Source organism: Drosophila subobscura, chromosome O, assembly GCF_008121235.1.
Source record: "Drosophila subobscura isolate 14011-0131.10 chromosome O, UCBerk_Dsub_1.0, whole genome shotgun sequence".
NCBI lineage: Eukaryota > Metazoa > Arthropoda > Insecta > Diptera > Drosophilidae > Drosophila > Drosophila subobscura.
In genome coordinates this window covers 17,460,330-17,473,208 of record NC_048533.1, presented here as the reverse complement: position 1 = coordinate 17,473,208, position 12,879 = coordinate 17,460,330, and the positions used below count along the sequence as shown (strand labels likewise).

The 12,879-nt window shown below is 46.0% G+C and overlaps 1 protein-coding gene across 3 annotated transcripts; it reads left to right on the top strand.

The window, feature by feature from the left end:
- The first annotated feature begins 2,197 nt into the window (after positions 1–2,197).
- LOC117897813 lies at positions 2,198–12,608 on the top strand. 3 transcript variants are annotated; one of them, XM_034806863.1, is made up of 5 exons: positions 2,198–2,311; positions 2,712–2,769; positions 9,220–9,385; positions 9,513–9,611; positions 12,411–12,608. In XM_034806863.1, exons 2-5 carry the CDS (start codon positions 2,761–2,763, stop codon positions 12,545–12,547), a joined length of 411 nt encoding a protein of 136 aa, XP_034662754.1. In that variant the 5' UTR covers positions 2,198–2,311; positions 2,712–2,760; the 3' UTR covers positions 12,548–12,608. The 3 variants fall into 3 exon arrangements, with proteins under 3 accessions (XP_034662754.1, XP_034662756.1, XP_034662755.1); XM_034806865.1 differs by lacking the exon at positions 12,411–12,608 and adding an exon at positions 9,894–10,355 and having other exon boundaries at positions 2,199–2,311; XM_034806864.1 differs by lacking the exon at positions 12,411–12,608 and adding an exon at positions 9,690–9,918 and having other exon boundaries at positions 2,199–2,311; positions 9,513–9,642.
- Positions 12,609–12,879: the final 271 nt, after the last annotated feature.

Genomic DNA, 12,879 nt, shown 5'->3' with positions numbered 1-12,879 from the left:
TCATGCACGAATGAAAAATTATTATATTGCAGCTTGGGGTTATTTTTGGGTACGAAATGAAAGTACACACGCGGAACGTGCGCTTCCCGAAAGTTGATTAATTGAGCGAAGGAGAGCCACAGAGTTTCCCACAGCAGCGGGAATGGGTATGGAGATGTGGCCAATTAGCATAGTTGGATGATCGGATCAGCATTTATTAATAGCCAGTTAGAATTTGTTGGGCAATTAGTTGTACGCTTAAAAGCTCATTTGTTAGCCATAGCCGACGGCTGTCATGTGCAGACAAGTTCAGGCCCAATAAACACACAAAACACACAAGCAGACGGACTTTTCAATTTCAATTCCTCAAAGTGGCAATAACCTGGGGCTGGGGCCAAGACAGGGCACAGCTGAGGCCGCTGAAATTTCATTGCTAGATACCAGTAAACGGTTCCCAAATGATTGATAACTTTGCAGGCAAGGCAGAGAAGCAAAAGCAAAAGCAAAGAAAGCAAAAGTGCGCGCAATTCGTTTATTTTGGCTTTGGTTTGCGGCTTATTGATTCAACATAAATCAATGGCAGTCAACAATTAGCCGCTAAACGAGTAATTGCCTCGCTTACAACAATTGAAACTGAACTTGACCCTCTCGCCGGATTGGAGTGAAGTGAAGTGAAGTGAAGACAATGCAAAAAGCGAAAAGAACAGAACGGAAGGCCAGCATCCAGCAGCCGCCCCCTGATCACCGAAGCATACACTACACTCTGGCCAATTGGCAGTAATGCAAATGCCATTCAAGCAAAGCCACCTCCGGGCATGACTAGCTTCGGTCTGACCCTTCCTGGGCGAGGGTATCCATCAATCAAACTGACTTTGGCGGTTGCACCCGCAGCCAAGGAGTTTCTGCGGCTACGGGGGGCCCTGCTGTGTATTGAACTTGAACTTGCTCTCTCTCTCTCTTTCCCGCTGTCACTAGCCACCCCACCGTGAACTTCATGGCTGATTGACTGCTTGGCACATAGGACGGGCAAAAAGTGAATAAACCAGAAAGAAAGGCCAACCTCGGAGGTCGCAGCTTCTAATACACTGGCACTATGTGGAGTTTTTGTTCTTGCGCTTGAACAAATCATAGTACCCATTGCCAGAGTATAATAACTCGAACAGAACACATTTCTCGCATAGCAGCAAGCAAGTGTGCAAATCGTATTAAATTAAAGCCAATCAAACATGACAAGCATTCCCTGCCACCTTCCCATACCTAAGGGCCAGAGACAGACACTTATAAATGCACATGCTGAGCAGATTATACATTTATACTATAGACATAGTGACATACAATAAATGTCAATCGTTAAACGATGCGACACTTGAGCTTGAACACTTAAAAAAGAAGCCGCTTTGGTTCTATGGAATGTGCCGCTGCCGCTGCCGCTGCTGCTACCGTTGCCATGTGCTGATCCGCTTCCGGCAGACATTTAACGCGTTATCATTATGATTATGACAGTAGTCGTATATGACATGATTATGCATATTCGAGTGTGTTGTATCTATTCTTAATCATTGATGCGAGCATAACTTTAGCGGGGTGAGGTGCGGTCTTAACTAAAGACAATGCAAAACAGTGTTGACAGCCAGGCAAAAAATAAACACATTTCACGGTCAAGCAGAGCCGGAAGAAATTGCCAGAGCAACGTGCGCCAAAGCTGTTTTCTGTTATTTTCACCTGTACTCAAGTCAAGGTGTTGCCTGCTTTCCAATTACATATGCTAGACATTGGATAGTGGCGGATTTGCATAAGCCACTGCAGCATCAGCAAGAGCAGCGATAGTGGCAGTGGCAGCGCCGGCAGCAGCAGCTGATTGACTAGTTTGGAGACCCCAAAACTGGTTACCGGAACCAATAAACCAGATGAATATTAATTTGCTAGAAAGTTGAATTGGCACTGCAGCCGACAGAGCACCCCCCTGCTTGAAAAGAACACACATACTCGTACACATCACGTGGCCAGCGGCAAAGGCAAACATTGCACGTAGGCACCAGAAGCAGCAGCGGGCCAACAGCAGCAGCAGCAGCAGCAACCGAAGCAAGAGCAAACTCACTCGAAAAACTCACTCAAAAGCTGGGCAGAGGGAGACCCACTCGAAAAACTAACGCACGAAACAAAGCGGGCGGCTGGTGCGCCGGGGTCCCATGCTTCATATAAAATCAACTGAGCATTTCTGTTGGAATTCATTAAACGTTTTACTGCACAACCCGAGCGACGTACGAGACGACGTACCCCGTACAGCAGTTAGAGCAGATCCCGAGAGCTCCGTCGCACACAAATCTTTCGTGTAAGTCAGTCGGTGGTTCGGTCCGCCACTAAGAGTCCGGCAGTTGGCAGTCGGCAGTTGGCAGTCGGCGGGCGGTTCACAGCATTTGAATTCAGTTTTTCCTTTGGCTTCGCGTGCTCGTCGTCGTCTTCGTCGTGCTGTTCAAATAAAAAAATACAATAAACAAACAACAAATACTTCCAAAAATATACATTAACTTAACGCATTGCTGCATTTGTTTTTGCGAAACTGCAACTGAAATATCGCACATAAAACAACAATTACAAATTAATCATCAGTTTTTGGTTAATGAAATTCAAAGCCAAAACGTTTTCGTGTCATGCAAATGAGAAAGAAAAACAAGTGCAAAAGTGTTTAAAACATAAACATAATATTTGAAATATTTGTTAACTAATTGCAGCTTCACACACACATCAGCAGCAGCAGCAGAAGCTCAATCAACCATCAATATGAAATTTGTAAGTATATTTTTATGTTTGTTGCCCAAGTCTTTTGTTGTCTTTTGAGGTTTTCTTTCGGTTTTCGTGGCAATTGTCACCACATTTGGCTGCTAATGCAATATAATTGTTAACACGTTCGGGCCACATTTGAACCGCAAATGAAGTTCGCTAGTTTTTGCCTTTGACAGTTGTCAAATGACTGCTGTGGGCCTTTGTTTCGTTCTGCAAGAATTTTTATTGGGTAGACCGTGGCACTCTAATTTATGGCCCACAACAGTCGTGTGTGTCAGCAGGCCATGAAGGCAAAAGTCACCGCCTCGATATGTCTATATCTGCATACACAGACAAACGAACGATCCAATTCAGTGCCTAAGTAGTGCCAGATGCTCGTTCCTTTATGGCAAGGCCTGCCTGGCCTTGCATTACTTTTGGCCATCCATCCGAGTGATGAAAATGTTGGAATGCAAGCCTATTAGTCGTGGCAAATTATGCATATTAGTGGGTTGCATTATGACAAAAGATTTTCATGCATAATTCCATCAATATGTGCCCTAAATTAATGGAAATCCCTGACCTTCATTGGCTTGAGTATATTTCATATAAATTTCTAATTGTATGTCTTCCAAAAGGTTGGAAATTATACAAATTTAACTTGATTTAATTAGAAGTTTTAGGAGTTTCCGCCCCGAGAATGGCCTTCAGTTACGAGTACATGGAAAAACGCACGCAAAATGCTCCAACCCCAGGCCGAGCAAAAAAATTGTTCAAGTTCATGTTGAAGGCCACCGCCACGCAATGCTCTGAGAGCGCGAGACACGAGACGGCCAGCAGACAGATTAGACAGCAGCATGAAAAACAAGCCATAAACGTGCAGGGGCATGCGTTTTGTAACAGTTTAATTGAAAAGTGCGATACACACGCGCCAAGCCAAAAGCCACGAGTCAAGAGTCCGAGAGCCAAGAAATGCCAAAGCCAAGACCATGCCTCCAAGCCAGGCCCGATCTGAGTGACCAACTGACCGACCGACTGGCTGACCGCCCGACCGGCCAGCTTCTTGTGTCCAATTGCGTGCTGTGCCCCGAGTCGAGTGCGGCTCCCAGCCGCGTTAGCCTCCAATCATGAATGAATGAATGAATCGATGCTGCGTTGTGTGCAGTGCGTGAAAAATTCACATTTAAAAATTATAAAAAATGCAAGCGTGCAATGCATTAGAAAATAACAACAACAAAATTATGCAACTCGCGATGACGGGGTGAACTGCAGGGGGGGTACTGGGGGGGTCGCTGTCTCTGTGTCGGCATCGTTTCATCGGTGGGCCAAGTGGAGGCTTTGGTGGCTTTGGGCACCCTGGGAAACCGAAATCAACGTCGCTCTCGATTAGGATTTTTGGCCCATGCACTCGTAAGAGATTTATTAATTGCTCTCAACCATCGTGCGGTTCCCATTTCCCATTACCGTTCCCATTACCTCTAGATCTGGTCTGGTCTGGCCTGCTGGGTTAATCGTTGTCGCCGTCAACTTTTGGCCAAGTCAGTCGGGTTGCTCTTTCCCCCTGCGCTGTCCAATGTTGTCCAATGTTACTCTGCCTTTTACACGCTTTGCGTGTTGAAATTCAAATTAATTGCCCAAACATAGACGAGCGAGTACTCGCACGGTTGTATTTTGTGTTTGCTTTGCTTTGGTTTTGCTTTTGCTTTGCTTTGGTTTCGCCTTGCGTTTCGCTTGGCTTCTCTCTAATGAAGATGTCGCGCCGGAAAGTGCCGATTGCCCCATGGCCCCATGTATACCCACGTACTGGAGACTGGAGACTGGAGACCGACATGTCCATGCATAATGATGGTAGCGAATAGTTAGCGGTTGGCCCGGTCAAAACATCTGGCAAGAGCGGGCAGACGTTGCATGATGACAGCTTTAAGTTGGATCCTTCCAATCGTAAATCTCCTACCAATATGTGAGTGCAGCTAGTACATTCCCAGAGGATTCATTTGGGTCATTGGAGACAACGATTGACGGCTGTGCGCATAAGCCCCGTCCGACTGGGAAACAGGACTCCATGCCATGTCATTTGATATCGTTCCATCGGAGAGCAGAGCTGGCGCACAGCACAGACAATTTTTATGACAATTTTCTGTCGCTTAGGCCGCCTTGACAGCGATTAGCGTTGGAGTTTTGCGTTTTGCCTCGCAGCTGTTGCAATCGCATCGACAGTCAGACAGAGCAGAGAGTGGGCCAGGAGTTGGATTTGAAGTTGGATCTTTGGCTGTATGCTGTAGTCAGTCATGCAGTGTGTCAGTCAGTCAGGCAGTCAGTCAATGCATGGCAAGTGCATGGCGCATACACATGTCCAGCACAGCCTCAGCCTCAGCATCAGAGCTCCAAAAATGTACTGCCCACTGCTCGGCTCAGCTCGGCTAGTTGCGAAAAATATTTATGTTAGATTTATCGCTGCAGATCGATAGGGGGCCATGGAGCGGGTACTCGCATGGCTCCATTACCATATTTATAAGGCATGTGCGTTTGGTGCTGTGTTTGGCATTTTGTCAGACTTTAAATGCTACAAATTTGCTCTGCGGCTGTCCGTCTGGAAACCAGTTTGAACTTGAACTCATTCTGCGGGGCAGGAAAAAGGAAAACCAACGGCCAGATCAACGTCATTGGCTGATTCTCACGCTGCACGAGCGCACACTCGCAATTTGCACTTCCTAGCCAAATTGATGTTTAATAATTCAATTACAATTGACAATAGATTGAGCAACAGCCTCTCGGACAGACAGCCAAACGGACGGCACTGGACTGGCCTGGACTGGCCTGGCCTGGCGAGCGCAATCAGCGGGGCAGCTGGCCCCCCAGTCGTTAGATTCGCGGCCTGACTTCGTTTTAGCTTTAGTTTTCGTTTCGTTTCCCACCTATTAAACACAATTCAAAGTAATTTGAAGCGGCAGTCCGTAGTTGTTGCTGTTGCTGTTCAGGCCGTGCCGTTGATGTTGATGTTTTTCCTTTGATTTTGCTGTTGCTGTTGATGTTTTTCCTTGGCTGTTGCACCTACTTCATGCAACACTTTACCCTGATTCAGCTTAGCGCTTCCAGCGCTTCGTCCGTTCCAGCGCTTCGACCGTTCCAGCGTTATTTGAATTTTGCCAACTTGCTAAAAGGCGTCCGAGAGTCCCTCTCTCTCTCCCCCTCTCTCTCCCTCTCTCTCTCTTCCAGTCTCCAGTCACCGACTTGGGGCCCAGCTTCCGTGTTGAAAGTCAGCCAAATTGTTGCTCAATCGAGCATTGAACCCCCCCAAAACACCCGAACAAAATAAAAAATGAGTACCACTGGGCGTTTGCTATCATTAACAAAAAGATAACAAAAATAATAACTTTTGAACGGCGAGATTTCAATTGTCTGTCTGCCTGGCTGCCTGCCTGTCTACCTTTCCTCCCCTTCAACCACATTCACTTTTCCAGCCACGTAGTTTTCACGCAAAAATTAATTATGCCTGATCCGGTAAATGACAAATCGTTTAAACCTAAACAAGATTAATTAGCAGCTGCCTGCGCATGTCTGCCTGCCACCTGGGTATCCATCAGCTCAGTCCGGGTTTCCCTCTGACTCATTCCAAACCAGAGCAGAGCAGAGGCACTTCTGGATCAACCCAACCTCATTCAAAGTCCGTGTTCAGCTCAGTTCACTCCCCTGCACTCTCTGTTGCTTGGTTGGTTGCTTAGACTGGTAAAGCAATAAATATAATTTATTTTTTACCGCACATTTGCAGCCAATCAAAATCTAAACGCCAATAAATGCCACAGCGCAAAAAATGAAAAATCAAATTGAATATAAGAAGGCAGCGAAAAGCTAATTGCTGCAATGCTGATTACCGAATACCCTTGTTAAGTGTTCGATATATCCCAGCGCTGCCAATCGATAGCAGCAGGATGCAAACCCATTAGGGGTAGCCAGACAAACGTATCAAGCTTGAATCACTTTTTATTTATTGTCATAAATGTCTGCCCATTCCACTGCTCCTGGGGCAGTTATCAAGAGCATGGCAATGCTATTATACCCCACAACTGCAAAGGCTATCTACATTTTCATGCTAACGAGACAATGTTGGCCTGTCGCACTTGTACCCTCCCCCATCCGCGCCTAGTGCTCCGCAGTTGCTGTTGTGGATAGTTGTTGTTTTTTTTTTATTTTATTAACTTTAAGCTCGTATGCACTGGGCACTGGCACGCTCACATGTTGCTGCACTTAATCATTGTTTTTGGGTGGGTGGATTTTCACATGAGCCGCCGTTGGCCAACAGCAGCAGCAGCCAGAGGAGCCAAAAAAAGTATTGTAGCTGCCTCGATATCTGTGTTGTGTTGTGTTTGTTGTGTTGTTTGGTGTTCGACTGTGTCTGATGTTTGGTATCTGTAGCTAGCGCCACGCCAACATCCACCACCACCCGCTGCAAGTCGCCAAGTCTCCCTGCCAATTACGAAATCATATCTAAGGTCATTTGTTCGGCTAATTTTTCGTTACGTCGGCAGTCTGCTCTGGCGGGGAGAGGGTGTGTGATTTGTTTTGGGCTAAGGAGTTAGCCGTCACCGCAAGCATTGTTCTCAATCCCACCAGCAAATTATGTAGTTCAATTAAAAAATTACCGAATTAACCTAACCAATTACTTTCAAATCGAGATCTAAGCAGTTGCATGTCAAGTATGCGCGGAATTCCAGATGCAAACGAGCAGCTGACGACATTGTGACGGCTTACATGTGCTTTACATGCCCCAGTTGCAGGCGAAACTGGAGTACGTTGAGCGTTGACTCGGCAGTGGCATGACCAAAGGGGAGAGCCAGATGAATTGCAACACAGGAAGAATTACACGGCACGAAGTCTCATTAGGTTGAACAGATTTTAGGAGGATCATGTTTGAGCAGCTGGCACAGTACACACTTGTGCATAATATTTTATTTCCCTTAACGATCTGTTTGCTTTGAGAACTCTTTAGAGTGGAAATCAATTCCTGCTCCACTGTTGCCCCCTCATTGATGTGGCAATAGACTCTGAATTTCAGTCTCGCAGCTCGCAGCGGCTCTCTGGGGCAGCCACAACAAACAAGAATTAATTAAAAGTATTTTTCACAAGTTACCAAAGTCACTAAAAGTCTCGCTGGGTCTCCGCTGGTCTTGTTGGCAAGTTAACGGCCGAGCCATGCCGCGCCGCCTTGTTTGCATACTTTTTTGATTATTTTGTTTAAAGACTGTCGTTGTTGTTGTTTTGGTTTGTTTTGTGCATATTTTACTTAATACTAATTAGCATTATGGCTAACTAGCGCTTGGCCCCATAGGGTTTTGCGTTTATTTGTATCCTTTTTCCAGTTGGTGGACCGCCGTCGAATGTTGCGCAGGCGCGGCCCATTAAACAATTAATGAAGCACAAAACCTTTTGCAACATTAGCCTGAGCCACACAGTGCACTGCTCCATAAGTACTCGTATGTGCAAGAGCCAGTCCAGTGTGTTGTGTCCGATCGATTGGCCAAAAACCCGTTCTATTAAGTCAAATCTGCCCTATGATTAAAGTCAGTCTGCCAATTGCGTGACGGCCTTAACTAAGACATTCGACACAAATGCAAAGCGCCTTGCGGACAGCTTCAAGTGAATTTATGAACCCGTCGGGCAAACAATTTGCACAGCGTGTGCGCCTGCCCCCCCATACTCCCACGCCAACTGCATCCCCTGGTGGCTCGGTTGCCTAGTTACCTGGTGGAATGGGGTGATTGGGAGAACGAAACGATCACAATTGCTATGCTATTCACCAAAATTTATCACACTCTGCCGCATTGGTGGCAGCTCAGCGGATGATCAACGTGACATGCATGAACTCCAAACGGATATTTTACTATGGTTTGGGACTGCAAGTCTCCTCGAACCACTAAAGTTGTGAAAAAGTTGTTTTGTTGTGACGAGCGATAACAACAGAGCGAGAGGCAGGGATGTAAATAGATTTCATATATCGATAAGCCGAGCCAATCGCAGGAGGGTAGATATGGAAGATATGTGACCAGATCTTTTTCTCCATTTGGCGCACATTAAAGTACAATATTTGTCATACATTCGATTTGGGGCCAATAGCTATAGCAATTGACGTGGCTAATTGCACGAGAGACCAGAACTGAAAACTGAAAACGAAACTGAAATTGAAACTGGAACTGAAACAGAAACTACTGGCTCGTGCCCAAGGCGACTGCACTTGACCGGTGGCAACGGTGGCAAGCCAACGGCATGGCTTTGGCGGTGGCATTCTACTTGGTGGTGGCCACTGCGTCTTTCGTTTGATATTTAATAGTTATTTTATGGCATTGGCATACATTGGCAGCGCTTAATTGCTTTGGCCAACCCGCGTGTTGTGTGTGTGTTTGATTTGTTCATATCCATAAGTAGATTTATTCGCATATTAATATTAATAAACAAATCGCATTTGTCTCCTTGCACTTGCAGTTAGTCACCATTGCCACCCTCTGCCTGTGCCTGGCGTACGTTGCGGGCCAGCAATACTTTTTGGGACAGTTCCCGAGCTCCCGTGCACGCTTTGGATTCGACCCCCTGTCCCTGGCCCCGGCCTCATCAGCGACGCAACAAGTTCGGGATCCCCGACAGAACAGAGGTACGATCGATGCGGCCAACAAGGATTTCTGCTTTCATTTCTTTATCTAATCAATGTTTTTTTTCGTTTTTTGTTTCTTTTTGCAATCTTTCTTGTCTTCCATTCACTTTGATCAAACTTGTTGCAGGCCCCGTCGTGTTCCCCCCATCCCCGCCAGATGCAGTCGACGAGTCCAGCGGCGTGGTTGTGGGTGCCTCCGGCTACGGATTTGTGCCGCCCCAGCAAAGTAATGCGAATATATTTAAGCGCACTGTCTGAGTACATACAGGGAAACAAAACACACACATAGATACATCTCATACTTAGCACACACACACACACCAACACACAGAGAAGAGAAGAGAAAAGCTTTATTAGTGCAATAGTTTAGCAGCGAGCAGGGCAGAATATCAGTTATATTATTTTAAACATGTGTTATTTTCTTGTTGTTATTTAATTTTGTTGTTGAATTTGTCGAGTAACTAACTAATTTGCCATCCACTATACAAAACAAATGTCTTATTCGCAGGAAGAGTCACTGGTTAAACGTAACACGAATCGTAAATGTGTAATTAATACAAAAGCTTCATACACCACACTCCTACACACACACACACACACATGCGCGTACAAGCAACCTTCAACGCACACGCACACAGATGCACATGCACCAGCACCCGCACCCGCACCCGCACCTGCACTCGCAACACCAGCACCGGAAACGGAAATGCGTCCCTCTTTTTTAGCTAATTGCAAACAAACAAAGAAACAAATGAATACAAACCCAACCAAACACTTAACCACCCACAACTCCACATTAATTACCCCCATCCTACACCTACTCCCTTCCCCCCACCCTCTCCCAGCACCACCTAACTTTAGTTAGTTTAATTAGCTTGAAAAAAAAAAACTAAAAGTTAACTGCATATTTTTTAATTGTTTCGTTTTTTATACTTTGACTTATGATTTCTGCTTGATTTTTTAATTTATATTTCAAATTGGAATTGTATTATAATTTTTTTGATTTTATTTTACTTTTACTTTTATTTTATTTGTAACCCAAAAAAAGAGCAAAATTTTAATTATAAATAAAAAGAAAACAAAACAAATCGTATCACGAATCCCTGGCAAAAGTATTTTAATGTTTGCCAAACAAATTCTTTGCATTTTCCAATTCGTTTTGCATACAATTTATTTTTTGTTGGTTTTGTTTTGATTTTTGCGCATTTTCCGTTTGTCAGTGCACCACTTTTTGAGCTATATCTGCTCTGTGATCACTTTTATAGCAATTATTTTAAGCGCACATAAAACTAGCGCCTAATTAACAGCTCCGATCCGATCCAGTCCGATCCGATTCGGCTTTGAAGTGCGGCGGCTGCACAAATTGAAACAGTCGTGTGGGAGACGACGGGTGTCGGGGCAGACGGACGGAAGCAGCGAGATTCATCGACTGTGACCGGGTCGACCTGGGGATGCTCTTCACACATGAGAGGAGCGCAGCCACAACCACATGTAGATGCAAATGAAAATGCTTCAACGATTGTGTTAAACAATTTGTTACTTCACGGCGTGTGCAGTTCCATCCGCAGATCGAGGCGGAAGCTATGCCAAGAGCTAACAGCAACTGCAATACCTTCAGCTGAAGAAGAGAATACTTTTAAAGAGTTTCTTTAACGATCCGAAGCCAGGCAGAGGCAGGCTGACAAGCGGACAAGGCAGAAGCAGGTGCTGGTACAACAATCAACAGTCAGACCACAAATGGCACTCTTGTGCCCGTGCCAGAGTCTCAGCGGAGTCTGCCACAGACCCAATGAGCCAATGAGCAGCACACACTTGCACCTGGGAGACACAGAGACTCGGAGACAGACCTGGGACCCAGACGGAGTCAATGATATGCGCGACTAATGCGACTTTTGCTTTGCTTTTACCGCATGCAAAATATGTTTGCAGTTTATTTTCGATCTTGCTTTTTTCTCTACGTGCCGAGCGCAGAGTTTTGCTCTGCTATTTTTTGCATATCGATAGAAACAGAAATGGAGCAACTTTTTCTGTGTGTACTGGAGGAGGACTTGGCTTGGACCCATTGCACGAGTACAAATGAATGGAAAGACATTTCACAATGAACTGCAAGCGGACAAAAAAAAGAGCAACAAGAAACCAAAACAGAAACAGAAACAGACTCAGAGACCGGGTGAAAAAAAGCGATCGAGCAAACGACGCTAAGTTGAGATAATTTTTACAATTTGACAATTTATGCACGATTGCTGCGGGAGCCTGGGAGCGGACTCTAACTCCACGACAAGGACCTGGTCACCAAATGGCCATTGTGTAATTAATTTTGCATAGCAAAAGTTCTCTCTCTCTCTTGCCAGAAATGGTTGATTACGCAGCTGGACGCGGCTGGGCTTCCTGATGAGGACTTGGGAATGGGAACTGGGAACTGGGGTACTGGGACTGCCTGCGGCTAGGAGACCCAGCAGCAAATCTATAACTGAAGCCGCAGCGTAACAATTGCCCAAGACTGGCGTAGATTAATGGTCGAACGGCGGTACGCCGCTCCGCACTCAAGCTCCAGCCATGAATTCGAACGGCAATTGGAATAGTTTTCAGCGTTGGGCAATTGCCAGTCGCACCGCCACCCACCACAATCACATTGGGGCATAATGTGTCCGACATTCTAATCAATGTGGCGGGGCAGGGCGTTGTCGTTGTTGGACCCACAGACCCATGGACGCACTGGACACATCAAACGACAACCCAATGACTGTGACGTCGACTCTGTGATTGACGGCGTTCGTGTGTGTGTGTGTGTGTGTGTGAGAGTGTGATTGCTTGAAGCTTAACCTTCAGGCACGGGGGTGACGCCCACACTTGGAATTTACCCACTTGGCAGCAGCACCAAACCAAACACCACACCACTAATCCCTCCACACCGCAAGTGCACTGGCCTGGCCCAATACTCATTCGTATTATTAATCGAGACAACAACAAAGAAAAGAAAAAACCCAATTAAAATGCTTTTGTTTGTGCTTCTGTTCCATGACAGTAGTGGCAGCAGCGGCAGCAGCAGCTGCAGCGGCGGATCCAACGTTCTTTGGCACCAGCTTCCAGACACCCGACACCGCGTATGCGACTTATAACTACTTCAGTAATCCGTACACCACACGATTTAGATACTTCTGAGGATGTGGATGCGGATGTGAGATGAACCATGTCGAGTCATGTTGTGTAGTCAGTAGCCGAAGGAACTGAAGAGAACTGGAAGCAGGAGAGCAGGAGGAGACTAGATGCAATTCTTTTGTAAATAAATGTGTTACCTTTATGTTAAGAGTTTTGGCTATGGGGGAACGATAGGTTCATCGTCATCGTTCTTGGAATGCTGCGCATGCGCAAAGGGGCATTGCATTGCATTGCTGCAAATCTGTGCCCTGGCAGGCAAATAGACATGACATGACAGCGCACAGCACAGCAGCTCCGCGCCGCTCCACAATTGCATGTCTGCCGATGCCGCGTCC